Source organism: Formica exsecta, unplaced genomic scaffold, assembly GCF_003651465.1.
Source record: "Formica exsecta isolate Colony F162 unplaced genomic scaffold, ASM365146v1 scaffold282, whole genome shotgun sequence".
Classification (NCBI taxonomy): domain Eukaryota; kingdom Metazoa; phylum Arthropoda; class Insecta; order Hymenoptera; family Formicidae; genus Formica; species Formica exsecta.
In genome coordinates, this window is record NW_021850084.1 from 425,421 (window position 1) to 453,415 (window position 27,995).

General features: G+C 34.6%; 6 protein-coding genes and 1 long non-coding RNA gene across 15 annotated transcripts in view; 3 read left to right on the forward strand and 4 right to left on the reverse strand.

Annotated features, from left to right (window-relative positions):
- LOC115237232 (protein held out wings) overlaps positions 1-3,566 on the reverse strand; it is a 55,007-nt gene extending 51,441 nt beyond the window's left edge. For 2 of the 4 annotated variants that reach the window (XM_029810141.1, XM_029810138.1), the window contains exon 1: positions 3,156-3,566. In XM_029810141.1, coding sequence (XP_029666001.1) covers positions 3,156-3,282 — 127 coding nt within the window. In that variant the 5' untranslated portion in view covers positions 3,283-3,566. The remainder of the gene's footprint in view (positions 1-3,155) is intronic. The other 2 variants (XM_029810139.1, XM_029810140.1) reach the window with 2 other exon arrangements.
- Positions 3,567-4,710: 1,144 nt separating this feature from the next.
- LOC115237233 lies at positions 4,711-7,830 on the forward strand. Its single transcript, XR_003884321.1, has 4 exons — positions 4,711-5,570; positions 5,669-5,777; positions 6,029-6,328; positions 6,858-7,830. It is a non-coding gene; the product is annotated as an uncharacterized LOC115237233 (long non-coding RNA).
- LOC115237231 (protein argonaute-4) lies at positions 7,416-15,728 on the reverse strand. 2 transcript variants are annotated; one of them, XM_029810137.1, is made up of 17 exons: positions 15,358-15,728; positions 13,120-13,917; positions 12,820-12,972; positions 12,511-12,593; positions 12,039-12,398; positions 11,668-11,868; positions 11,258-11,378; positions 10,755-11,122; positions 10,563-10,682; positions 10,217-10,493; positions 9,951-10,103; positions 9,722-9,881; positions 9,539-9,632; positions 9,296-9,459; positions 8,918-9,182; positions 8,496-8,680; positions 7,416-8,416 (listed from the first exon to the last, which is right to left on the reverse strand). In XM_029810137.1, exons 1-17 carry the CDS (start codon positions 15,368-15,370, stop codon positions 8,329-8,331), a joined length of 3,603 nt encoding a protein of 1,200 aa, XP_029665997.1. In that variant the 5' UTR covers positions 15,371-15,728; the 3' UTR covers positions 7,416-8,328. The 2 variants fall into 2 exon arrangements, with proteins under 2 accessions (XP_029665997.1, XP_029665995.1); XM_029810135.1 differs by having other exon boundaries at positions 12,820-13,917.
- A 296-nt stretch (positions 15,729-16,024) lies between these two features.
- Positions 16,025-22,704, forward strand: LOC115237187 (centaurin-gamma-1A). Of its 2 annotated transcripts, XM_029810073.1 has the most exons (14): positions 16,025-16,441; positions 16,642-16,874; positions 16,979-17,120; positions 17,213-17,344; positions 17,456-17,610; positions 17,706-17,848; positions 17,970-18,165; positions 18,245-18,347; positions 18,433-18,660; positions 18,737-18,854; positions 18,967-19,179; positions 19,276-19,420; positions 19,497-19,616; positions 22,528-22,704. In XM_029810073.1, exons 1-14 carry the CDS (start codon positions 16,276-16,278, stop codon positions 22,546-22,548), a joined length of 2,115 nt encoding a protein of 704 aa, XP_029665933.1. In that variant the 5' UTR covers positions 16,025-16,275; the 3' UTR covers positions 22,549-22,704. The 2 variants fall into 2 exon arrangements, with proteins under 2 accessions (XP_029665933.1, XP_029665932.1); XM_029810072.1 differs by lacking the exon at positions 22,528-22,704 and having other exon boundaries at positions 16,026-16,441; positions 19,497-21,044.
- On the reverse strand, positions 20,025-23,432 carry LOC115237188 (protein zwilch homolog). Of its 2 annotated transcripts, XM_029810075.1 has the most exons (12): positions 23,178-23,432; positions 23,032-23,095; positions 22,819-22,957; positions 22,457-22,691; positions 22,212-22,376; positions 21,982-22,134; positions 21,685-21,889; positions 21,515-21,594; positions 21,099-21,337; positions 20,783-21,010; positions 20,539-20,651; positions 20,025-20,417 (listed from the first exon to the last, which is right to left on the reverse strand). In XM_029810075.1, the coding sequence occupies exons 1-12, from the start codon at positions 23,295-23,297 to the stop codon at positions 20,341-20,343; spliced, it is 1,818 nt and encodes a 605-aa protein (XP_029665935.1). In that variant the 5' UTR covers positions 23,298-23,432; the 3' UTR covers positions 20,025-20,340. The 2 variants fall into 2 exon arrangements, with proteins under 2 accessions (XP_029665935.1, XP_029665934.1); XM_029810074.1 differs by having other exon boundaries at positions 20,025-20,651.
- Positions 23,433-23,449: 17 nt separating this feature from the next.
- On the reverse strand, positions 23,450-25,331 carry LOC115237189 (chromosome-associated kinesin KIF4-like). The gene is made up of 5 exons (XM_029810076.1): positions 24,873-25,331; positions 24,520-24,811; positions 24,347-24,439; positions 24,011-24,119; positions 23,450-23,734 (listed from the first exon to the last, which is right to left on the reverse strand). Exons 1-5 carry the CDS (start codon positions 24,929-24,931, stop codon positions 23,610-23,612), a joined length of 678 nt encoding a protein of 225 aa, XP_029665936.1. The 5' UTR covers positions 24,932-25,331; the 3' UTR covers positions 23,450-23,609.
- Positions 25,332-25,532: 201 nt separating this feature from the next.
- LOC115237191 (DNA repair protein XRCC1) lies at positions 25,533-27,468 on the forward strand. 3 transcript variants are annotated; one of them, XM_029810079.1, is made up of 4 exons: positions 25,542-25,678; positions 25,827-25,966; positions 26,037-27,166; positions 27,246-27,468. In XM_029810079.1, the coding sequence occupies exons 2-4, from the start codon at positions 25,940-25,942 to the stop codon at positions 27,370-27,372; spliced, it is 1,284 nt and encodes a 427-aa protein (XP_029665939.1). In that variant the 5' UTR covers positions 25,542-25,678; positions 25,827-25,939; the 3' UTR covers positions 27,373-27,468. The 3 variants fall into 3 exon arrangements, with proteins under 3 accessions (XP_029665937.1, XP_029665939.1, XP_029665938.1); XM_029810077.1 differs by having other exon boundaries at positions 25,533-25,678; positions 25,827-27,166; XM_029810078.1 differs by having other exon boundaries at positions 25,762-27,166.
- Positions 27,469-27,995: the final 527 nt, after the last annotated feature.

Here is a 27,995-nt window from a genome sequence, read left to right on the forward strand (position 1 = left end):
AAGAGACCCGGAAGGTAGGTAATACGTGTATAAGGCTTGTCACATGGCGATAAGCTGTCGCTCTATCTTTGCGTTATCCTTCTTGGAAATAGGGATCGGGATCAGGATTAGTAAAATTCCACATTTTTTCAATAAATACATACCAGTGATAAAAACTGATATTTTCCGGAAAAGAACAGCAAGAATTGGTCCTTTTTATTAAAAATGTTAAGAATATTAAAATATATAGAAAATCTTTTTATTTATATTTGTAAATTGAGTGTTTTTTAATTTAAGCTTTATTCAAAATTATTAAATATGTAATAGATTTTAGGAATTGACGTATAGCAAATAAATTAGTTTTTTGTTAGAAGATAGTTGAATGATAAACGTGCAAACGAAATTTATATTGGTAAAAATTGTTAATTCTGTTAATATAAAATTTAGTAATATTTATATCTTCAAAGCTTTTATTTTAAAAATTTCACATACTAATTTAAATTAAAAAAAAAAACTATTATTATTATATTGATTTCATTTTTTTAAACTATAGTGATTAATATGATTTATTAATTAAAGCAAAAAAAAATCTTTGCTTTAAAAAAACCATTCACTGGATTTTTCCGATCGGGACGCATTGCGTCGTTGATGGATCGAACAATTATTGTACATTGGCTGTAAGAATTTATAGTATCCTATTGACACGCCGAGATACAAAACCCAGAGCATTTTAAGGTCTTAATCATTGCCATGACGAAACCAACTCGTGACCGGCAGCAATAAAGCTAAGAGGGAAAGTTAATTCTCATGGTACTAATCGCACGGTCGGACCTTTTGTAACCAAAGTTACTTCCGATTTGTGATGTCCCGCATCATCGATATTGACCGACCAGCATTACTCGTCAAAAGCCCGAAAATCGTCCGTCTACCATTCATTTGTGACTCAATTGAGGGATTCCTTTTGAGGACAGTTGACATCGTCAACCGCACCGTGGATAATACTATTATCTGCCTTCCAGGATTACAAGATAAAGTATAATATCTTGTCTACAAAAAATTTGTTTTTTCATGAAACAAGCAAAAGAAGAGAAAACAAAGTAATATATTCTCGTCGATTATTTTCAACAGAAAGAATTCTTGATATTTATCATACACGCGTGACATCGCAAGTATGAATGTAATGTCTAGAGAAGTTCTCCTTGTGTATATTGCGTTTTGCACTGCTATTAGACGCAACTGTCATATATGTCAAATGCAAAACTACCTATCCATCTACCGCAATTTCCATACTGCACGATGAGAAATATAATAATATCTCAAACGACATCAGCTCGTTTAAAAAAAAAAAAAAAGAGAGAGAGAGAGAGAGAGAGAGAAAAGAAAAACAAGGAGCAAAGATGACGATTTCGCGGAATATTTATTTTTGCTTATTCATAATTTTTACACAAGCGTATATATTTACGTGATATTTTTATGCGATATTTGATGCGCGAGGAGAATGAATTATTCTCGAATCCGATTGAATCGCGCATGGCTTGCTGACGACGCGGGAGAGCCTTACTCCGTACGCGGTTCCTATTTCACGTTACGTTTCTTTCCTCTTTTCTTTCTCGCGAGCAAGCATGCCGCTACGAGCCGGCCACGTGACAACACGCGTCGCGATAGCGAAAGGAACGGATTAAGTCGATCGCGTACACGTGGAAGGGTTGCGAAAACGAACGCGACACTCGTGCAGGGTGTTCTACATCTACATCCTCGCGGGGAAGAGAGACGATAGGGGGGAGGGAGATTCCTTCGCCGTTTTTCGCGCGTTCAAGCGATGCAATAAGCCCCGTGTCACTTTCGTAATACGCGTACATAGTTGGAAAATGTATGTCTTCGTGTTAAACAAATATGCCGGTTAAAATTCTTGTGTTGAATATTTAACACATTCATGTGTTAATTTAATATATAAGCTGTTGTGTTAATTGAAGTCAAATGTTAAATTATTAAAATAAGTGAAAAGAAAAGTGTAAAAATAACACAATGCACATATATTTTTTTAATTTTACGCAATAGATATGTATTATTAGTGACATGATTTTTATTAAAATTTACAATAATTCTTTTCTCTAAATTAATTTTATCATTAAAAATATGTCGATTTTATACAAAATTTAATTAAAAATTTAATTTGATTCAAATTACTATGAAGTTTGCATTCATATATTGTGTTAAAATATTAACATAATATTAGTGTCAAAATTTAACATATCCATATTATATTAAATTAACACAAAAATTTGTGTGGGCCGTTTGGGACATGCGATATATGTTAAATTTAAGTCAAATTCTCCAATCGTGCGTATCGTGAAATGAAATAAAGTCTATTAGGGGGCGGTGTATACTCGTATCTTTAAAAGAACACGTCATAAAAAATGTGTAATCATCCACGAGAGGTACAGCACGGATGACAATTGAGAAAACATCACGAGGAAGAAAGATATAAATATATATGTAATATTTATATACGCGTTCTCAAAATCTGAAATATAATCGCGGTAAATCACAAGCCTGCTCGTGCTTAAAAATTAGACTCAAACTTTTCACGACACCCTATATACGCCTTATTCATAGCGCAGCGGCGCAGGAATTCGCTGATAGCGTTTAGGAACCGATCGACTCTATCGACGAATATTTCGAGACGATGACGAATCGGATGTGAAAATTGACACTGGCATAACAATTAATTTGAATCGTCAATCCAGATGGACAAACGTCCGCGCGAAGGAAATAACAAGTCTCCCCGCGACAGATCGACGAGAGAAGCACGCGATACTCGGCGTTACGTCACATGGCGATAAAAGAAGGAAAAAAAAAAAAAAAAAATTCATTCTCTCGCGCGCATTCACGTGCGCAAAATGGCGCTTCGTCGAAGTTTCGTCGTATTTTATGATACACATCGATCGACGATCGCATACAACCACACACACATACTCTCTTCGCGGCTTTATACTTATTTCCAGATACACTTAGGAGAAGTCTCGCGCTGCTCTCTCGACCTGGAGAGCAGCGTATAAAATCTCGTCGCGCGTATAAAATGGCACTGGTTACAGGAGAGGACCGAAGAGGTTGACACGAGGAAAATAAAAATTTTAAATAAAAAGCAAAAAAGAAGAAGAAGCTGTCAAACTCACCCTCGTCCAGCAGACGCTCCACGTGTATGAAGACATTTGGGAAGGCAGCTAGCTGCTTCCGGTCCTTCAACAACTGTGACAGGTAGTCCGCTATACTCTGCGTCGTCGTGTTAGTATTATCACACATCGCAAATTGTACTCGGTTGCTTCAATGGCGAATGTTGGCGCGTGTTGAGCGCGCGCGGGCACGCTTAATACCCAACGGAGAGAAAGAGAGAGAGAAAGAGAGAAAAGGGAGAGAGAGAGAGAGAGCGCGAACGGGCCACACGACAGTGCGTGCGACGCGGTGTCGTACGAACGGAATCGTTCTCTCTTCGGTAGAACACAGGCGCGGACGGGCGGAGACGTACTGAAGGAGAGTTAAAAGAAAAGAGCCGGGAACGCGGCGAAGGGGACGGTGACACGGCGAGTGGGAGAGAGAGAGAGAGAGGGGGGGGGGGGGAGAGGGAGAGAGAGAAAGGAGAGGAGGAAAGACTCTAGCGCGTAGAGGAATCGAGAGAGCGTGCGAGGATTGGTACGAACGCGGGTACGAGGGTGGGGGGGGGGAGGGAAAGGAGAGAAGAGGAGAGGAGAAAAACGGAGAGAGGGAAGGCGCGAGGGCGAGCGACAACACTCCGCCGAGAGAGTCGTAAAGTCGTCCCGGTCCGCCGCGAAGTTTCGTTTTTCTCTTTTTGGTTTTTTGTTTTTTTTTTTTTTCCTCTCTTTCGTTCTCCGGCGACGTGCGAGACCCCCAAGCCTCTGGTTTCTGGTCTTGTTGCCCGCGTCGAACGTCGACTCCTTTTCCTCGGTTTTTCTCGGCGACGATCCTAATGAGACGCTTCACCGCCAAGGTCCCTCCCTCCTTTTTATTCTTCTCGATCTTTTAACCGATTGATCCGACTGTTCATCGACTCCGATTATCTCGTCTTTCTTCGATTCGGGTTAGAACGCGCGCGCGCCTCTCGTGCACACAGTTGACTATGACGTTTTTAGGAAACGATCCCCACTGGTAAACGCGCGCGCAGTAGATCGCGAAAAGCGACGCGAAGCGATGGAAGGATAGAGGGGGAGGGATGGAGGATAGGAGAGAGGGAGGCGAGAAGGAGCGTAGGAAGGGAAAAGAAGGGACGAGACCGGAGCGTCGAAGATAAATAGAACGATCGACAATGATGATGGGAGAGGGAGAGAGAGAGAGAGAGAAGGAGAAAACGGAGTCAAAATAGGATGAAACAGCAAAGTGAAAGAGAGAGAGAGTTAATCGTGCATATAGATGAATCGCATCACTCTCTCTCTCTCTCTCTCTCTTTCTCTCGCGCTCCGTTTGAGGTGAGGTTAAAATCGGAATGCGCTGATCACGCAAGGGGGGAGGGGGGGAATTCAAAAGTAAGTACGCGCGCTACGGAATTCTCGGATCTACTGATTGCACCTTGCACCGCCCGTCGTGCGCGTACGCGCGCGCGCGCGCCCGAGCCGGGACGAAGTTTGCCGAGTCGAGCCGAGGATGGGATCCGCGAACGCATGCGCATTTCCTCTCCGCCCCCGCGCATCTCACTGTTGCCGTGTCTACCGCCCACTACCATATACGGCCTCTGCATGCGCGCTAGCAGCGAGCGAGAAAGAGAGAGAGAGAGAGAGAGACAGATATACACGCCATACCATCGTGTTGCAGAGACTTGGATAGTTCAGTCCCACGTCCATACATTCCTCCTATCTATATGTATGTGTGTGTGTGTGTGTATATATTATGAGGGGGCGCGGGCTCTACCCCGTCCTTTTTCTTCTTTAGATATGAATCCTTCGCTGATAATCTTACAGGATATCCACGTTCCAATATACGTTTAATATCGTATCGCACTCATTCTCTCTCTCTCTTCGGAAACTTGCCGCGAGACATTCGAGAGGAGATTTACTCCCGAATCTTTCCGGCGAGCCGTGTATTATTGCCACGGGTCTCCAATTACAATTTTTAATCTTGGCTCAGGATCTCGTATGAGACGACACTCGTTGCACGATGATGTTGGAACTGCTCGTTCGCAGCTTGTCAAAATCAGATGCGAGAGCTTTGCGCAATTTTTCGAGTATGAATAACGCGTAGATTAACAAAACAGGAGAATCGGTAAACGCGCCTTTCCCGATGTATACTAATCGTAATCTCCCGTCTCTCCCAAAGCCGCAGAAAGCCGCTCCTAGAAACGTCGCGTCGCCCGTTCGTGGAAGTAGAAAAGAGAACAAAAAAAAAAAAAAAAAAAAAAAAAAAAATGAACCATATAGGAGAGATATCCCAAGTGCGTAGCCCGGCCTCTCCCAATGAGATCGGTGCATTACATCAACTTTGTCACAATCTCGGAGCGGCGTGTCTTAGAATGCATAATTAATATTCTCTATCCGCTTTTCCGATACGCGCCGACCGCTATGCTCAAGGCGTGAACGTACAAGGTAAATATCTGCGGATGCGTGTCGCCGATTCATACATCGACGATATATATAAACCGGCAAAGCTTAGTCAAGATTTATCTCTTTCTTTTCCTCTTCAGGGAAGATCGGTAATCGCAGACGACGAACACTAATAGTCTCGATATCTCCAAATCAGTGACATTGCAAGGCCACGTAATGTGATTCTTTTCTCGGCGAACTTTTTTACAGGTAAGTAGAGTAATCTTTCGGCGATCCAGCTGAACAAGTTGTATTTGCACACGCGATTGAAAAAGTAACAATTGTTTTTTTTTTTTTTTTTTTTTTTTTTAAATGAAAATAATTTCTATACAAATCATCTGTTGCACACTCGCGTTTTATCACAAATTTATTTTGTAGGTTTACGGAGCATATTTTTATATAGAATTATTCATATAAAGCACTAATTATATACGAGAAATGTTACCACAACTTTTTTCTAGCTAGAACGCCGATGGAAGTGTCATTAGATAATCGCCATTGACAATTAATGCTATCAACGGTGCGCCAGTTTGTCCTTACAAGTCGCTATAAAGAGAACGCACACGATTGCGAAGCGTTTAAATGCCCGGAAAAGAGAGACAAGATAGCATGCCCCAGTCGCAAAGATACAGATTGAGTCTATTACAATCGACGACGTTTATTACATTTTACTTCGAGAACAAGAATCGTATATAGTAAACAGGTGCAGGAAGGTGGCAAGCTAATCTTAATTAATTCAAATGCAAAAGCTAATAAATAAAGTAATAAAAAAAATCATTTTTGTATAAATATGTTTTCCAACGGATATATAAAATTCGGAGACACTCGTTGAATCTATGCTAGAATCACAAATGAATCGTATATAGTAAACAGGGGCAGGAAGGTGGCAAGCTAATCTTGATTAATTCAAATGCAAAAGCTAATAAATAAAGTAATAAAAAAAATCATTTTTGTATAAATATGTTTTCCAACGGATATATAAAATTCGGAGACACTCGTTGAATCTATGCTAGAATCACAAATAACTAATGTGTCGAAAGAATCTTTGGTTTTTCCGCTCTTGCCCCCTAGCTATTTTAAAATTATCGTTGTGCCTTTGTTTCACTTTCACATTGAAACAAAAGTCAGGTCTCTAAAAATAAAAATCGCATTTATGCATTCTGTATTTCAAGAATATAAACGAACATTTTTACAGGCGAAATGCAATTACATAAATCTAGCGTTCGAGATATAAATTCGTTGGCTTAGAAATCCAGAATTTTAGATTGCAAAGCGTTTTTATATTTTTAGATCATGTTCCATCGTTTACAAATCACCTTTCGTCGGAAGAATTATCGGCAATGGAATAGAATAAGCCCCGCATACATCGAATTCAAGGTGTGATCGTCGATGGATCGATCGCACGGATATGTCGAGGCCCCGATTTTTTAGTGTTCTCCCACGGACTTTGCCTTCTATGCCCTGTCAAGCGCCTACACGCATGTACACGTTGATAAACGCAAAAGTAACGTTGACGTCACGCGTCCATACATGGTCCTCATCGTGAAAACCATGTGGGTGTCGCGCGTTATAAATGATTTCATCTTGAACTTCTTTTCTCTCTATGCTCAGCATCCTTCTTCCATTTTTATCCCCGATCGCACCTGTAATCTGTAGATAGGAAAAGGGACTACCGAGACCTATAATACGATCGTTATAAGTACTATATGATATATAAATGCACCAGAATGCGATCAATGCACAATCACATTCTTCTCATAGTAAATATGTTGACATACTTACACATATTTACGATTTCTTATGTATAATTTCCTTTTATTTTATATACGATAACAATATCCTTTTTTAGTTTATTTATTTTTCTTTAACATATACACAGTTTCGGAAATAATTTCTTAATTAGCTCTGTTTTATTACTCCATTTATAAAAACGCAAGATAGAATCAGAATTAGGAAATACCTCGTAATATATATATATATATATGAAAATCCTGTGACATATTATTTCGTGATTCACGATTAGTGTATATATAAATACGCGAAACAAATAACGTTACACATTATAGTATTATATATAAAAATAATGTACAATTGTACAATTGTATAAACAATAAATATAATTGTTTATACTGTAATTGTACAATTGCAGAAACAAATATTGTAATATTATTTGTATTGTAATTAACAGTATAAACAGAGTATTACAATTGTTATTGTAGGTATATATATATATAAACTCATAAGCAAAAAAAAAAAAAAAAAATTTAAATTTTTCAAATTTTTCAAAAAATTTAAATTATATGCACGAACATATACATATGTGCATTTTGATGTAGGTTCTATATCTTTGTTTGTATATTGAATGTTTAATAATAGCAATAAATCCGAATTTTTGTGTCAAATATAATTAATAATCAAAAAACAGAAATAAAAGTCTTGACAGTAATAATTATCAAGCAAAACTTTTGATAATTATTACTGTGGCAAGATAATTATTCAAGAATATGACAGAGAAATATAAAAGAAATATAAATTAGAAATATAAAATATAGACAAGGAAAAACGATTATATTAACATTATCATCGACTCAGTTTGGAATAGATGTATCAATTAACTGAAATAAGAAATTTAATCATTTAAAATGTTTATATAATAAACTCATACCCGCCCATACCGTTAAAAAAAGTTAAACTATAATTAAAGATATTAAGCGAATATAAAGCAATCCTTGATAATCTTCGGAAAGCAGATTCTGTTTTGTTAAACAAAACACATTGGTGTTTTTTTCATAATTATCATAAACAATTTATTCTGTTCTGCATCTAAATTATCCAAGCAAATTGGAACTCTGCAAATAGAAACATTGCTGCATAAATTGTCGAAATCATAATAGATTTGCATGATTTATATCACAATCGATCGCTTACCCTTCTATTAAGGCTCTTCCACGATAAGCTCCTAAATGAGCATAGTAAGTTGGTGCGGGATAGCTTACCGCTCTCGTACACCGTGCGTACATATGACAAAGATAATATGTTAATTCCTCAATATTATCTTCCGTATAAGAAGATTCGTTGCATATGCATCTGTATTTTGTAGGCCTCGCTGTACCCTGCATTTAAGAGATATAAACTTTACTCAACGATTGAAGAAATACAACATTTGCATAAATTTGATCATTACTGATATATTTTGATGTTTCTTAAAGTCGATTGTTATAATTATATGTCTATTGATATTATAAGTTAAGTTAGTTATTAGTTTTTCTATCGGTATGTCTTTTTTCAATGTTGAAGTATATATTTAGTTATATAACAAAATTTTATTTTTCTAATCAGAACAACCTTACCTGAATGCTCGCATGTGAGACGAGATAAAAATCAATGTGATTTGGATGAGTAATTTCAGTATCGACAATCGTGCCTGCTTTCACATTTTTATTTCTGTCATCGGACTCCGCGTCATGCGTTGGGAAAAGACGCACATGATGTCTCTTTTGAACAACCAGGCAAGTAATTTGAATATTACCGGCCTTCCATCTTGTGCACGCACGTTTAATGGCGCTTATTTCGAAGTGCATAACTTGAGCAAGTTGCCCTTCGCTGACTCCATCTCTATACATTAAAATATTGATGTGCAATTATAGATATATGACAAAACATACGATAATTTATAATCTTAAAAATGTTATGCATAACATCAAACAATATTATCAGGCAATAAATACCGGTAATAGATAATTTTATTAGGTAGACGCGATGTTTTCTCCTTATAGATCTGTAGTTGCGATATTATTATTTCTTCAATATCTAAAATCATTTCTTCTTTGGGTTGTTGAAGCCTAAGCGCAATGTTATATTGGAAAGCAGAAGTATTACTACTTGCAGCAACCTAAATTAATGATATTTCTTATTAATGCACACACATTATTCATATAAAGAAAAAAAACACTATTTAGAGTTATATTCACCGCCGCTATAGAGGGTATATTAATAGCATCAGGAGATGGATGTGTCACATCGGCACCAACAAGCATACAATCATTATTCTTTAAACAATATGGTCTAAAAAAGAAAAAAGAGAAAAAAAAGATATACAAAAGTATTAAAAATAATATCTTTTCATAGAACAGTAAGAAACAAGTCTTACTTACATAGATTGTGAATTGATTATATGATTAACACCATTTAGTTTCGAATTTATCTTTAGAAGAATGTTTTTTACTGCCGAGTAGCTGTTTTTCTTTATAGTCTTAAACTTTATACACTGTGTTAGAATACCCATTTTTAACTCGGTGATCTGTTTTACTTTGCCTGAAACATATAAATAATTTTAAATTTGCATTCAGAATGAAAGAATATTTTAGAAAACTATGCCCTCACCGTATGTTGTATCTGTACGATCTGGTATGATCACTATTATTAAATTTAAACCCCTTCTTGATCTAAAATATTCAGTGATCTCTGCGTGATTGTACGATTTCAAAGTTTTAAATGGAGTTTGGGGCTCTCCAATAACCATACCAACTTCGTTTGCTACAAAAACAAACAATTCAATATGAATTAACACATTATATTTTTTAATGAAAATATCCATATAATAATGCACAATTTCAATATTTTAATTTGTATTTTTTTATATACTTAACCACATTGCTTCAATGCAGTTACAAATTCATGTATAAGACTGCCCAATATTGCGTTACTCAAATCAAGAATAGTCCATGTATCTTTTCCTAAATTACTGGCTTCCAGGAATGTTCCAGGTATCTGCCATATTCCTTTGTTCACTCTTGCCACTCTTCCATTATATTGTAATAACGGAGCAGGTAAAATCCTAGCATCCACTTCTTTCATTCTTGGATGTACAGACATATGGAATTCTTGTCTCATAGTGAGACTATTATTCACATCAATCTTTGCAAACTACAAACGAATTATATTATAAATTATGACATAATATTTTTAATGCAACAATATGAAATCTGCTCTTACCGCATCTTCTATTCTCCTTTTACGAATAGGTGCAGGCGTTGATGCGTATCTAATCATGCTGGTAGTTTGTTCTTCATCCAATTTTCTGTTAATAGACTGACCAGGCGCAATGGTACATAACTGTAAATTTGAGGCGATATTTCAATCAGTCTTACTCAATCATTTGTAGCAAACATAAAACGGCTTACGTACTTCGGCGGGCAAATAAATTTTTTCTGCCCTATTCGTCGCGCCCGCCCAGAGACAAGGCAGATCGGGATAACGCAAATTGTAATTCTTTGATTGCGCAAAATATTGTATTATTGTTATCATTGATCCATCACATTCGAATTGATGTTGAACAGCACTTGGACCTAATCCATTTAAACGATACGTTCGTTTTGTACGCGATTGACCGGGTATTTGATAAATTACTTTTAAACCCTTTAAAAATTTCTCTATTTTCTCCCGATTCCGTCTATCATTCACTTCTGCTGGACTTGGTGCTTGGCCTCTTGCTCTCGTAAGCTCAGCCATTAAACTGATAACGTTCTGAGATGTAGGAAATCCTTTATGGACAACTAAAAAAAAATCGAAATATAATAAATGTTACATATAGATAGACAAAATTATTTGATATAGAAATAATTTACAGTCCTAAAGTTTTTGTAAAACCTTTGTATCATTTAAATGTGTCAATTAATATAATATTTTACCATCTATATTTATATATGGTTTCCAGCCAAGTACAGCAGATGAAAATCCACCGCGCGACAGACTTAAACCACCACCTAATGGTTCTGAATCATCTGTATTCCAGAATAATGATCTTCCAACCTATAATAGTGCATAATATATTTTATATCGTTAATCATATGTATGTATAATGCATTTATACATATCGGTTCTGTTTATTAAATCGTATTTTATAAAGTGTAAATTTTTTGTGAAAGAAAAATTACATTCTTACATTCAAACAATATTATAGTATTATATAATGTTATACACATATATATATATATATTTTTTTTTATGATATAAAATTGCAGTTGATTTATCACATATTGCTTGTTATAATCATAAAAAATAGTATATATATTAATTACAATCACTATTAATTGCTTACGCTCAAAAATCGTGACTCGGGTGCATGACGCATGATGATATCTAAAACTTGTATACTGGTTTGATCTCTGTCAGCCTCATCAACACCAGGATGTAAATTTTTTACCCAACTAAGATCAATATTAGCTACTTTCTTTATAGCAATTTTAAATGTTCTTTGTCTCTCGCGTTCATTATCATAAATTTCGATATCACTTTCCATCTGGACAAAATAATGAAACAATTTGTGATTAAGAGATGAATGAAAAATTTATTTTGTAGTTTGTACTTATATCCTAGAATTAAATATTGATCAAGTAAAATTATAAATCATATTATTCATAGATATTTATATTATTATAAAAATATGCATATATGCTGTGTATTACTTACAGAATCATTGAAAGGTAGATCATTTGCACTGTATGCATTTTTTTTGCCATCAAATGCTGGATATCTGTTTTTAAAGTAATTAACCCTACATTGTTCGAAAACTTTTCTATATAAAGCTTTTGGAGCAATAGGCGTAATATCCACATCATAATGAACAGCATTTGTTATAAAATTTGTATTAAATATGATTTCAAACATATTTGTATAAACGGTAATCCGTGTTCCTAATGTTCCAGCTTTCCAAGGATTTTTCCTCCTCGGTATAGCGAGTTGATATTGTTTCATGGCACTAGATGTCATTTTTGCTTTTAGAGAAGTTTTTGTCTGTGTTAATGGATCTCTCAGAGACATTTGAGATAACTAAAGAAAAAAAAATCATTTCATGAATTGACAAGAATGAGATATTAAATGAGAATCTATTTAACAGATATTCTTTATAATTATATAAATGATTAATCCATAAATGTTGTACCTCAGATTGTATACTTGTTGTTGGTTGCTGCATATCATCTTTGCCAGTTACTAATTTAGAATCACCACCACCACCAATATCAGCTACAAAAGAATAAAAGTACAATTTTATACACATACACAGCATACAAGCATATATGTGCGTGTGTATAGAATTGAAATAATTGTGGCTAAATATTCCTCCTAAACATAAGCTTTAGCCAATAACATAAATTTACGCGACATATATATATGGAAAAATTCATACATTTATGTAAAATGTTTTAATGGTACATTTTTCAAAATTGTATATATTGAAAAAATATTTTACTTGAAACTTGTTGCTGTGATCGAGGTTGGCCCCATGCTCCTTGTTGCTGTGGTGGACCTTGCACTCCTGGCTGTTGTTGCGATGGTGGTGGGCCTCGTGGTAATTGCTGTTGTGATTGGGGTTGGCCCCATGCTCCTTGTTGCTGTGGTGGACCTTGCACTCCTGGCTGTTGTTGCAATGATGGTGAGCCTTGTGGTACTTGCTGTTGTGATCGGGGTTGACCCCATGCTCCTTGTGGTTGTTGAGCTCGTGCTACTGGTTGTTGTGGTTGGCCCCATGCTCCTTGTTGCTGTGGTGGACCTTGCACTCCTGGCTGTTGTTGCGATGGTGGTGGGCCTCGTGGTACTTGCTGTTGTGATTGGGGTTGGCCCCATGCTCCTTGTTGCTGTGGTGGACCTTGCACTCCTGGCTGTTGTTGCGATGGTGGTGGGCCTCGTGGTACTTGCTGTTGTGATTGGGGTTGGCCCCATGCTTCTTGTTGCTGTGGTGGACCTTGCACTCCTGGCTGTTGTTGCGATGGTGGTGGGCCTCGTGGTACTTGCTGTTGTGATTGGGGTTGACTCCATGCTCCTTGCGGTTGTTGAGCTTGTGCTACTGGTTGTTGTGGTTGACCCCATGCTCCTTGCTGTTGTGATCGAGGTTGACCCCATGCTCCTTGTGGTTGTGGAGCTCGTGCTGCTGCTTGTTGTGGTTGACCCCATGCTCCTTGTGGTTGTGGAGCTCGTACTGCTGGTTGTTGTGGTTGACCCCATGCTCCTTGTGGTTGTGGTGGACCTCCTGGCTGTTGTTGCAATGATGGAGGGCCTCGAGGTACTTGCTGTTGTGGTTGGTCCCGTGCTCTTTGCTCTTGTTGCTGTTGTGGTGTGCCTCGTACTTGCTGCTGTGATCGAGGTTGAGCCCATGCTCCTTGTAGCTGAGATTGAGATTGAGGTTGTTGAGGTGGACCTGGTGATACTTGCTGCTTCTGTGGTAAACCTTGAGTTACTTGTTTCTCTTGTTCTTTCTGCTGTGAGGCCTGTTCCTTTTGTAATTGCTCACTGGAAGTAGCTTTTGAAGTTGATGCAGCTTCTTCCTCAGTGCCCTGCTTCTTCTTTTTTCCTGTAATACATATTATATATTTCTTGTACACACATTTTAAACAGCCTATATTAATCATGTTTTACAATTTGCATTAGTATCAGATAACATATACTTGAATCTTGATTTAATTAATTCATTATTAGAAAAAAATTAAATTCAAGTTCTCTGTTTAAAACAAGTGTCCTTTCAATTTTCTCTTACAAGTACAAGTATGTATAAGAGTAAATTGTCAATATATTACGTTTTAAACATAAGTCGAGCTTGTTTGTGTTGCTGAAACTCCCAAAACTTTTTGCATTTAAAATGAGACATATATTCGGCAGTACAGAGAGAGAGAGAGAGAGAGAGAGAGAGAGAGAGAGAGAGAGAGAGAGAGAGAGAGAGAGAGAGAGAGAGAGAGAGAGAGAAAAAAAAAAAACAGAAAAAGAGAAGAAGCCGCATGGCCTCGCTGCGAGAGAGAGAGAGAGAGAGAGAGAGAGAGAGAGAGAGAGAGAGAGAGAGAGAGAGAGAGAGAGAGAGAGAGAGAGAGAGAGAGAGAGAGAGAGAGAGAGAGAGAGAGAGAGAGAGAGAGAGAGAGAGAGAGAGAGAGAGAGAGAGAGAGAGAGAGAGAGAGAGAGAGAGAGAGAGAGAGAGAGAGAGAGAGAGAGAGAGAGAGAGAGAGAGAGAGAGAGAGAGAGAGAGAGAGAGAGAGAGAGAGAGAGAGAGAGAGAGAGAGAGAGAGAGAGAGAGAGAGAGAGAGAGAGAGAGAGAGAGAGAGAGAGAGAGAGAGAGAGAGAGAGAGAGAGAGAGAGAGAGAGAGAGAGAGAGAGAGAGAGAGAGAGAGAGAGAGAGAGAGAGAGAGAGAGAGAGAGAGAGAGAGAGAGAGAGAGAGAGAGAGAGAGAGAGAGAGAGAGAGAGAGAGAGAGAGAGAGAGAGAGAGAGAGAGAGAGAGAGAGAGAGAGAGAGAGAGAGAGAGAGAGACAGAGAGAGAGACAGAGAGAGAGACAGAGAGAGAAAGAAAAAGCAATGATTCTAAGTACAAAGAATGCAAGCAATACAAATAGATCTCTGGCATACTACTTTTTGTTTCTTGTAATATTGAAGTGATCTAGAGTCTGTTTTTTATGAACTGGCTGCACTAGTTCAGAATTTATCTTTTTCTCTCCACATTGGCAGGAGAAAGATAAGCTCTGAACTAACACAGCCATTTCAGCTATAAAGATCATTGTAACATTGAATTATAGTAATCAATTATATAGATTACATATGTTAAACAAAAATATAAATGTTATTTGTTTTATATAATTATTTCTATATGCTGAAGTTTCTCTTTTAGTCCCAACAGATAATTTTAAAGTAACAAAAGAATGAATCATTATTACGTGATTAATCAATTATTGACTAATATAACTTGCGTAAAAATCATTTGCGAAATGATCTCTGCAATGGTCGCATATAACGATGACTAGTACGTCGTACCTTTTCGACCCATCTTGTTTTATTTGGTGTTGAACGAGCTTCTCAAAAATCAGATCCTTCTCAAATTACTTGCTGATGAGAATAATCTAACAATGGCTTACAATTGCGTCGCAATTACAAAGACTAGGATCGTTGACGAACGCAGATTGTCTCGCGTAAAAGCTGACTCTCGAATGTCTGAAAAATGTCTTCAATTGCAAGTTCTTTTATTAACACGGTACATATAAGAAATGTAGTACAAACGAAATTCCCCTGATTTTATGAAATCACTTTATAAAATCCCCTAATTCCCTTCTGAAAGCTTGCGGTTACGTCTCGTGCAGCAAAAAACAAGATGGTATCCGACGTCGGTACCTACAATTATTTCCGGAAAGTCATTTGCCGTGAAATGTCATGTCATGGGATAAGTGACGCGTCACATCCTACCGTTGCTGCGCATGCGCGTAAAGTCACGGTGCCTCCTGAGTTGCGTTCCACAATTCACCTCCAGCGTTCGATTGACCAATCAGGACCACGGTATGTAAGACCGTGATTGGGACAAAAGAAACGAAAAATCTCTTCGTTTTGATTGGTCGATGAAACGCTACTCTGCTCTTTTGGAGCGCGCAATACCCGGGCGATTGCAAATGGCGAATACGAATGAAATCGGCCATGTTGTTCAGACGACAATCTTCATGAGAACTGCGCGTTCGCTTTCGATTGCAAGTGCGTGCACATAACCAACCTCGCCGATCTCGAGAGCGACGGTAATGTTTATAAATACTCGAATTTGACATATGTTAGGCGAGATCGGCGACAAGCTCGTCGAATTTTTACGCGATCTTTTCCGTCTTCGGTGATGCCCGCGCGATGCACCTCGAAGCAATGCCGTTAATGTGATAGACCGTCGAAGGTCGAGGAAAATCGGACGTTGGGAAAATGACAACTGGTCAGAGCGGACACGATCATTCTCTCGCTATCAGGCAGGAAATACAACGTTTCGAGAGCGTTCATCCGTCGATATATGCCATTTACGACCTAATAGAGCTCGTGCCCGACGCGCACATCGCGAAGCAAATTCGCGAGCACGTCGTGGCGATAGAAGGTATATATATACATACTCGATGATTTTATATTCTGTTCCTCAGTGGCGCAAATATTCGTTCTGTGCAACGATAATTGGCATATATTACAAAAAATAATAATATAGTATAGTAATAATAATAATGCAATTAAATAGTAATATTATATTAAGATTGTTACACCGTATATGTTACTCCATAATGTAAATTTGTGTTTCTTCAGATTCCTTCGTCAACAGTCATGAATGGACCCTGGCGAGGGATGTCCCAGAATTGCACTTGGGAATCATTGGTTCCTCAGACTCGGGAAAATCGGCTCTCGTTCACAGGTACCTTACTGGATCCTTTATGCACGAGGAATCGCCAGAAGGTGGTCGCTTTAAAAAGGAAATTTTTATTAATGACCAGAGTTATCTACTTTTAATCAGAGATGAAGGTGGTGTGCCAGAGGCTCAAGTATGTAATAAAATCATTTTATTTTGCATATTAAGATAGTACAATCATTGCTGGTTGCTACATTAATAGATTTAATATTAACAGATAAATTTCATTGGTTTCAGTTTTCATCTTGGATAGATGCTTTATTACTCGTATTCAGTTTAGAAAATGAAGAGAGCTTTTCTATAGTTTGCAGTTTTTATAATAGAATGTGTTCTTTCCGGAATATGTCGGAGGTACCAAAAATACTTGTAGGTGTACAAGGTGCGTACATTGTGCGCATACAAAGTGTACATTTCCTCAGAATCTTTTTTATTTATTACAAATATTATTTTGCTGAACTTTTAATTTTCTAGATTCGATTAATGACAGTAATCCTCGTGTCATAAAAGATGTTAGACCGCGAAAACTGGCTTGTGATCTAAGATGCCCTTATTATGAAACATGCGCTATTTATGGCTTAAATGTTGAAAGGGTATTTCAAGATGGTAAGAATATATATTATTTACACGAAAAAAAAAATAAACAGATATATATTACCAATTATGAAATATTGCATCTTGGCAACACATTGTGCTTAATAACATATAAATTTTTAGTGTGTCAAAAAATCATACAGAATATATCGATGAAACATTTTCCATGCGATGTATGCCAACACAGTACAGAGAATGACATTAAGTTTCCAGTCCCTGTTACTACTAAAAATGTGCAACTTCAAAACAAAGAGATGGAGACCACAAATTCATTGAAAGTAAATGCGAATTATTTTATCTGCTGCTATCGCATCTATAAGCAAATCATTGAAAATTAAACAAGATTATTAAAACACATTTTATCTTTCGATAGATTACGGAAAAAGACGAAGATTGCCGATCGATTCATAATAATTCTGTGCCCAACGATTCGGGATTGCTAAATGATAATTTTCATGATGTACAAAATCAACATGGAGAACTACGATCGTCGATTTTAACACCAACTACTATTAGGTTTAAACAATACATTCTTTTTATTTATTTATTTATTTATTTATTTTTTTTTTTTGGACTTCTTTCTCAAATGTTTGTATTGATACATCTAATAACTAATATATATTCTTTTATTTTCCAGGAAATTTAGAAGAAAATCGAATATATTTACACCATCTAAAAAGGAGAAATATATGGGCGAAATGGGAGTTGGTAGAGAAATACCAGTTAAACAAGGTTATTTGTTTAAACGAAGTAGCAAATCGTTGAAAGAATGGAAGAAGAAATATGTTACATTGTTAGAGGATGGTCGTTTGACGTATCATTCAAGTTTACATGTAATTATTCATTATTACATAAAAACTATATTTTCATGCATATTTATATGATCTGTTTACAAAAAGAAGGCATTTTCAGGATTACATGAATGATACTAATGGCAAAGAAATACTATTGCAATATGTTACTGTGAAGGTGCCTGGTAAAACTCCAAAAGGTTCCAAATCCTACAATGCTCAAGGTATTATATCTTTTTATGTTTTTTTACATGTATATACTTAACATTTTAAATATATTTTTATCTATCGTAAAATATGGCTTTTTAGAAGACAGTTTCGAATTTTCTATTATCTCCTTGGAGAATAAAACTTGGCACTTTGAGGCAAACAATGCTGAAGATAGAGACAACTGGATTGCTGCAATAGAGCAACAAATACTATCAAGTTTACAAAATAGTGATGGTGATAAGAAAAATGAAACCGACGCTTTTAAGATGCATTGTATAAAGAACAAAGTTTCGGGAAATGATGCATGCGTCGATTGCGGTGCACCGAGTGAGTGAAGATTTTTTCCTTATTAATTATCGTAGAATCAATTATATCGCATGAATCACATGTCTATTTATTTTAGATCCCGATTGGGCCAGTCTTAATTTGGGTGTACTCGTGTGCATCGAGTGTTCTGGTATTCACAGAAACTTAGGTTCGCACATATCAAAGGTTCGATCATTAGATTTGGACGACTGGTCGTAAGTATAATGCAAAACTTTGTACATGTGCTACATAATACGCGTCCACTTAGATTCGTCTCGTGTTAATTATGTCCTTTACTTAAAAATATATCTTTAACAATGATTTTAGCGCAGGTCACCTGAGCGTCATGCTAGCCCTTGGCAACGATATAGCTAACAGTATCTGGGAATATTGTTTAAACGGGAAGCAAAAGCCGGTCTCAGATTCGTCTAGGGAAGAGAAAGAACAATGGATCAGATGGAAATACGAGGACAAACTCTTTCTGCCACCGATTAATCCGAACATTTCTTTAGGAAAATTGCTCATCGATTCCGTTTGTCGGTAAGACGCTTTATTTATTTAATGGAATGTGTGAAATCTGAAATGTTAATTAATTTTGTGTATATTCTTGTAATTTGTCTATCTTTGAATATATAGAGGAGATATGCGAGCATTCACATTATGCTTGGCCCGATGTAGTTACGAGGATATCAATATTTCGGTTAGTACGGAAGATCTGAGAACACCGTTACATCTGGCATGCGCAACAGGAAATTTAGCAATGGCGCAACTTTTAATATGGGTACGTTTTTCTAGCTTTAGTTGAAACGGAGACGTAGAATTCATGTTTTAAAGTTATGTCATCGCAAATTTTGCAGCATAAAGCGAATCCACAGAATCTAGATCACGAAGGACGAACATGCATGTCGTATGTGCGAGCTTTGGAAAGAACGCTCGATAATTCGTCTGACTCTATGGAAATGCAGAAGCTCCTTGAGGTATTAGAACAAGCCAGTGTCTCTGGAATGGATGACGCAGATGCATCTCAGTATTAAAGTTTGAAAAAAATATGCCTTAATCACCCTGCCTGCATTTTCCATAATGACATATACGTTGTTAATACTTGTGTACTTACTTATATATAAAGCCATGCTTTATTTAGTGGCTAACAAGGAAGGGAAGTTTTATCGCTTTAAAATGACATTGGTTTGAGAAAGCCATCAAAGTATATTGAACAAGATTGGAATATAATAATAATCAATACGTAATGTTATTTATGCATTCTGTAAAAAGTTTATATTGTACGTATAACAAATTCATTTTTAATATCGATTACGAAATTTATCTCTTATTGGACGAAAATTTTAAATATCATATATACTTTTGTACATTAAAAATAATCCTTGAAAAAAAAAGAAAGAAAAAACACTTTGCAATATGATATCGAAATAAGATTTGTGTCAATCACGGAGAATGACTAATTGCATGCTCGAGTGTATATTGTCAATGACTGAGAGTACAAACACTCATAAATGTAGTTATATTTATATATCTAATACATGTAATTGTATTTGACAAATGCTTTTATATAAGTTTTATTTTATTAATTATTAATTAAATGTTTTAATTATCTTCTTTCACATTATGTTCAATTCATCCAAAATTGTACCAGCTCTGAAATTTTATTTTGTTTCTTCAATATTAACGCAGGAGTATTGCGTTTCATAGTTTTTTATACTTCGTCGATGATGATGTTGCGCTTATACCATAAACTATTTCCTCCTGTGTATTTGCATTATCTGAAAAGATAGAAAGACAAACAGAATAGATAAATAAACTACATCAACAGGAATTCAATCATATATTGCACAGCATAAATTTTCAGAGATTTTAATTGATACTTGGAACTATTTGCTTTACCAATAGGATACATATCCATTGGAAAAATAGGCGTTTTGCTATAATAGGTAGTAGTTGTTAGCATCAATGCAGCAGATTGAGATGAAATAGAGGTTCTGCATACAGAAGGATTCCTGAAATAAAATTAATATATATACGTGAGTTTTATATACCATTTCCTACAATTTATATATTATTTCATCTGCAAAAAAAAAGTTTTTTGAACATTTTTATATCAAATGTTTATAAGATTAAATTTACATACATCTTGTTTAACTCGTTAACTAATTTGTTGGGTAGAGGCATCATCAAAGTAAAGATTTGGCTACAAAGCTCAGTGTAATTTTGTAAAGGAGACTGTGCAGAAACAAATTCTTTGTAAGCGTAAGCAAATAAATCTTGCAAACTTTCAATTGAACATTCCAGATGCCCTTCAATAAGTAGCATGCATTCTAAACAAAGATGAATTTGTGCCAACGTAACCAATTTTTTTCTGCAATAAAAGTATAGTTAATGTTAATTAAAAATATAATCTTTTTAATTTATAGATAAATATTCCTGTGTGTGTGTGTGCATATTACCTATAATTTTCTGTATTGAACATTCCAGAAGATATATCGATTAATTTCTGTCGTACATCCTGTAAATCAACAAATCGCGCTCCTCTCAAGATATATAAATAGTCTCGTCTAAGTTTCTCAAATCCCATATCTACAATAAGTTCTAACGGTACGCTTCCTACTAGTAAATGGGATGTTGTATCTTGATGATGTAGATCAGAAATACGTTTTATAAGTCTTGTCGAATTTGTATCATTGATCTGACAAAGATGTAAAAAATTATTGTTTTCATTATTGTATTATTAAGATAATACATGAGAATATAATTTGAGATATGATGTGATATAATATGTGAATATATTTTGAAAATGTAATCACATATTATATCATATCATAACTCAAATTATATTCTCAGATGGGAATATATTTTTGATTACCTGTGGTGTAAATTTATGTTTAAGAACTTTCTCCAGAATTATTTCAATACAGCTTATCATTTGTGAATACTCTGAAGCCTCTTTTCGCACATATTGAAATGAAAAAAAGACACAAAATTAATAAGTACATATATAATCAATTTTTGCTCTCAAAGAAAAAGTTTACTCACTTATAAGTATTTCCCACAAACGATCGGTAAAATCTACATTGTCTCTCAAAAATACATTTTGTATTCGTTCTAACAGTTTTGCATCAATATCAATATTACCCTTGTTTATATGATCAATTCCTTTAACATTGCTTTTATCAAATCTTTTGAAACTAAAGTCTCCATTTAACAAAAGATTTAATTCTTCCATTATAACATTATATTCCTACAATATTAAAATGCATAATACAAAAAATATATGAAAGATAATTATATAAAATTATAACATATTTGTAGAAGATACAAAAGTCTGTCTACCTTTGAATATGGTGTCGAAAATTTTATTGGTTTTTGCATCCCGATATTTTTTTTGTACTCATCTATTATTGATAAATATTGGATTAATAAAAGTAATTGGCATCGTAGTTCTTTTAGAGAGCTATTTTTCCATCCAGCATTTATTTGAGTGATCTACAAAAATAATTGTATTATAAAAACAGAAACATTTTTATTTTTATGTAATTTATTTGTACATATATTATACATACCAAATTATTTTTTGATTTTTCAGATCTCGGATTTATTATCAATTTATTTGAATGTATTTCAATGTTAATACTTCCTTCAAAATCACTTTTAGCAGTCTTATCCCAATCAATCATTTCTTTTCTTATCCCAAACAAGTCAAAGGTATTAAACATAGATATCTTAATCTACGGATATTAGAAATTATTAGTCTCTAATTGAAATTATTAGTCTCTAATTGAAATTATTAAATTTGTGTATTACATACATCATGTTCTTGTACAAATGATCGCTTAAGATGTTCCTGTATAATTTTCTGGCGTTCATTTCTTATTGTAGTCAGAGTTGTCACGCCAGTAGAAACAGCTTCCAATGTGGTAAACCAATCTTCACGGATAACGGCACCAATAAGTCTGCTTTGTTTAGGATCTTTTCCATCACAAAGAGCTAATATTGGCAAAGTATTATTATTAAGGCATTCCAGACATGCGTTCAATGCATTACTAGAAAAAAAAAGTTATGTGTCAATCTATCATATTAAAAATATTTTAATATTTATATATGTATCTTATATTTTAATTTTATATATATATATAAAATTCTTATTGACTATGTACTGTATATACACACCATGCATCATTTTTACTCAGTGGTAAATATGACTCCTCTTGTTTTCGCCAAGTTTGTCTTGCTACAACAATAGTGTCCTCTAATTCATAATTATCAAATGAATATTTCAGAGGTGAGCCACTGAGAGGTGAATCATGTTCTAAAAAAATTTTAGTCTTTATGTATTTCCAACAGTGTATAATTAATTTTTAAATTTAAATATATCTTTATTACTCGTCGAATATTCGTCGCAACTTCTTTCTTCATTGTTATGGTCTAAAAGTTTCAATTCAGGAACCTGAGTGACAGAAAGAAGCACAAATTATATTTTATACAAAATTTGTAAGAGAAAAAAAGTAAAATTTTATTCTTGCACTCACATTTCTGTGAAGAATGATATACGGATTATCCTTGAGATCTACAAACAATTCGTCTACGTAGGATAATTTAATTATACTAGCCCGAATATGCGGCTGCAAAATATCAGTCAAACGTTCCATTTTAATTTAAATTATATAAATATAGAATCAAAGATGGCACCATCACAAAGTCATCGACAAAGTAATATCAAAGATGATCAACCATAGGTCAATTTTTTCATGATTACATACAGCGTGAAAGGTTATATTGTAGAATCATGCCTTTACATATATCTTTTTGTATATTTATATATTTGTCATTTTTACCATTGTTAGTACATATATCATTGTTTTAATCAAACCATAAAATATATTTTATTTATTTACATGAGAGTTAATCTTTAAAATCTGATACACTCTTATACAATCAGAATTATTTTGCAGAATATTCTTTTAAATCCCTTTACAGCATGCTTCATGTTTCTGGATGCGATGTGGCATAAAGGTCCTCTTACATTTTTTGCAACGGATAAGTTGTGCAATGTGTTGTTGCCAATCAACTTCTTCTTCCTTTATATCTAAAATTGATTATATAGAAAATATAATTAATAATCTTTATCTGATGTATTTAAAGAATCAAAAGCTTCAAACATATAAGCAAGTATAATAGACAATAAAAATTTCTTTAATCTGACTGGATTTTATTTTAATAAGATCTTAATTATCGGCATATTAAAAATTCAAGAAAAATATAGTAATATATAACAAGTAACATGATGAGGAAAGGAATTCACAGATGAGAATAATAACAATGACATTGTAAATGTTTATAATAATAATAAGTAATGACGTACCTTGAAAAGATGACTCTCCTTGGTGGGTCTCAGTATTATTTTTTTCGATTTTTATATCATATAAAGATGCTTCTAACAATCGTCGTGGCTTCCTAAAATCAACCATTGCCTGCAAAAAGATGGGCAAAATTATCCTACCATGTTACTGAATGTAAAAATGGAAATCTGTAAAAAAATATTATGTATTCACAATATCTTTTCACACCATATTTTTACATGTTTTTGTGCAATACAAAATATGATTGTATTAGAGGCAAAAAAGATGCAAAAATATTTTTCATTGGATAAGACTTATAAAAAACTAGGTGAAAAGAAACTATTTAATTCATTTCTTACCATCAAATTTTCATTGTTTGTTTGAAAGTTTTTACTTGTTTCTACAGCTTCATCTATATTATTTTTAGTGTCATTTTCATCATTTTCTGATTTCTATAACAAATAAAATTAATTTCTATATAGAATATTTTAAAAGACATTTTACAGATTTTTATAAAAGTAATAAAAATTACCTGGTTTTGGCATGTATTGTATTTGCAACTACATGAAGAATTGCAAATATTGTTTCTCTTCACGCATCCACATATACGTGAAGAACAATTACCTTTACAGTTACATTTCTTAATATTGCTTTTAATTTCTGGCGTATAAAATTGTTTGTATTGTGTAGAATCATTAAATTTGTCAGATGTTTTCGTATGTTGCGTTAGATTATCAATTTGTAACTGTAAAAGTTTTAAATGTTCTTGCAACTTAGCAATTTCAGAACTTTCAAATTCTGTTTGTGTTCCAATATTTTTTGTGCTGAAAAGTAAAATTTCTATTATTCTTTTCTATTTCCATTCATTTTTTTTTTTTTACTTACCTAGATAAAGTTTCAGCTTTTCTTGTTCTCCTCATTTTTCTTGCGCATTCAACCAACATTGACGGATTTAAACGGTTCAGGCGGTTTCCTTTTATATATATATGCCTTTCTCTAGAGATATCCTTTTTTTGTAAGAAAGGAATATCTCGCACATGATTTGATTATCGAATAGGGAAAGTTTCTGGACTTCAGAAATTTCCTATGCGGTTACCAATGGCATGAGAGCTTTGTACTGATTGGTTGCTATTGCAAGAACTTTTTGAAACTCTATAAAAGATTTTCTATCCTATAGCCAATCGGCAGTCAATGCTTCGTTCATGTATTTTATATGTGTGATATGACATTAAAGGTATTAAAGGTCTCAACCTAAACATATAATCTTTGCAAACTCATAAGAAATAATGGTGTATGGGCGACTAATGCCCAACCAGCCATAAAAAGAAGAAGAAGAAGAAGAAGACAGGAGTGACGGGCAAACTCCGATGTGGCGTTCCTGCGGCTGAATTCAAAATCATTTTTGTTACCAACTTCATGAAATATATTTGTAACCATTTTCACACATTTCATTTATTGATTTAACACTTTACATAACAACATATTAAACATACGACAAATTATGTAACATTCATTCGTTCGTTCATTGACCATCAATCTCGAAAGTTAAACAAAGACAGATGATGCTCGCGAGCGTTGCGGTCGTTAAATGGAACGCACCCATAGAGACGCACACAAGAAAGGTCACTGTCACAGATAATACAAGAAAAAGATTACCTGGTTCAAAACGTGACGCAGGTTACGTTAGATATGTACGTATATGATGTAAATTTGGCGGTATCTTAAAATTTCAATAGAAGAGTTATAAACTATTAATTACTTTTCGATTACCCAGTATAATGTAAACAAAATTAGTACTAAGAGACTAATTTTGAAATCTTAAGAAGATAGGTATTACAGGAATTTATAAAAATGATTGTCAAGTTTGAAAAGATAATAAGCTGCTCCTCGGAACATCCTATGTATCCTGCCGCCAATCTTCTCCAACGTAATTCAGAAAATTGGAAGGCCACATGGCGGTGTGCCAAGCCGGGAGAAATGTTGGCCCAAGTGATATTTCAATTAGTTGAACCTTCTTACATCACGGGAATTGATATTGGCAATTTTCAGAGTTGCGTGGTAATTGTCACTGGATCTACGTCAGCTGAACCTGACAATTGGATAGTTATAGTGAACCATAAGTTTATGACAAATGATGAAGCAATAAATAATAAGTTCAAGGATCAAGTACAATTATTTACGAAAAGGGAATTAAATCCAGATACTTTGAAAATTAAATTTGATCGAATCAAAGTTACTTGTATGCAATCGGCAAATTTAAAAGTCTTGTTTGGACTGTCATATATTATTTTAAGATCAGATCCTACAGTTGATTTAGGCTTAGATGTATTTGGCAAGTTTAAATTGAAAAAACCACATGTCATGAAGACACCTTTGGAGATGATGAAAGAGAGAATCCTTAATAAAACGGAAAATAAAAAGACAGATTATAAGGATGAATTGCGTGAACAAATAAAAAGGAACTCAATGGAAAATTTTACTAAATGTCAAGAGGAACCTAGATCTATGAAGAGACCATTATTAGAAAAGTTAGAAGCTGGGAAAGCTGATCAAGTTTTTGGAAAAAATGATAAGACTCAATTGCAAGATTCAAAAGATAAGAATAAAACGTCTACTAAAAACAGCAGAAATGCAGAAAATGTATCAAATGAAAAAACAGTTGTCACAACTCCTTTTGGAGACATCGTGCCTTTGGTTGATAAAGGTAACAAGAATGATGCAAAAGATGTCGCTCAGAATCCTTGTAAGAAACGGTCTTTAAGCGAATTGGAGGCTTCACCAAATACACAATATGATAAAAAGAAAAAACAGAAGTGCTCTAACTGTTGCAAAGATTCGCAAGATCAGTTGTGCAGAACTTGTCAACGATTACCATCACCCTCTATCGAAAGTACTGCTTTGAAAGCAAATGTTTCTGTAAAATGTAAAAAACTATTTAAAGAATTGTTCAGCGATGCCACATTTTCCCTCAGTGGATATATTAATCCGCAGAGAGACGAAATTAGAAGGAAAGCTCTTAGTATGGGTGCCAGATACATACCTGATCCAAATACGACTAATAAAAAATGTACTTATTTGATTTGCGCTTTTAAAAATACACCAAAATATCAGCAATTTAAAAATCATACAAAAATTGTCTCTCATGTTTTTATCGAAGAATGTTTTGATAAAAAGATAAGGTATGGTATCATCATGCTTGCTTTTATCATGATATTTATAAAAGTACAAAAAAATTTTGAAGTATTTTGTGCTTTATAGATTTCCTTGGAGGCAATATGCTTTAAATCAAAAAGACAAATCGCAACCTGAAAGTGAAGAAGAAATCGATGGTAATCAACCAGAATCTGTATATGATATGGATACTGATGCTGAATCCGATTATTAATATTTAAATTCAATACATTTAGCAATCCTTGACTTCTCTCTGACATGATTATATCTTGATAATTATTAATAAATATATTTTTTATATATATGTATATATATCTGTGTTTTTATATAGCTGTATTTTTCATTATTTTCTCTTCCTTTCTTTATATATGCATAAGGCATATGTGTATAGATAGTAAAAATTCTCATTATGTTTTCAAAATACATAACTCAAATCAGTTTATTCTTTCACGAACCACTCAGTTATGGAATACTTATCCTTTAATGAGATATATTTATAATATATTATCACAGCATAATTATTGCGGCAAAGAAATTATCGATGATGCAGAAATTGGCAATGTCGCAAAACAGCTGATTTGATATGAAAAAATCGCATTGCGTCCGATACCCGATATATGTATATACCTAATAAAATGCCAGTGTATATTATTGCATAATAATAAAAATGACCGTGTGCGTGCGTCTGTATACAAAATGTAGTGTAACAGCGAAAGCGATTGCGTTCAATACCCGATATTATGTAATAAAATGCCTGTATCTAATAAAATTATTGTATAACAATAAAAATGACTGCGTGTGTGTGTGTGTGTGAGTATGTATGTGTGCAAAATATTG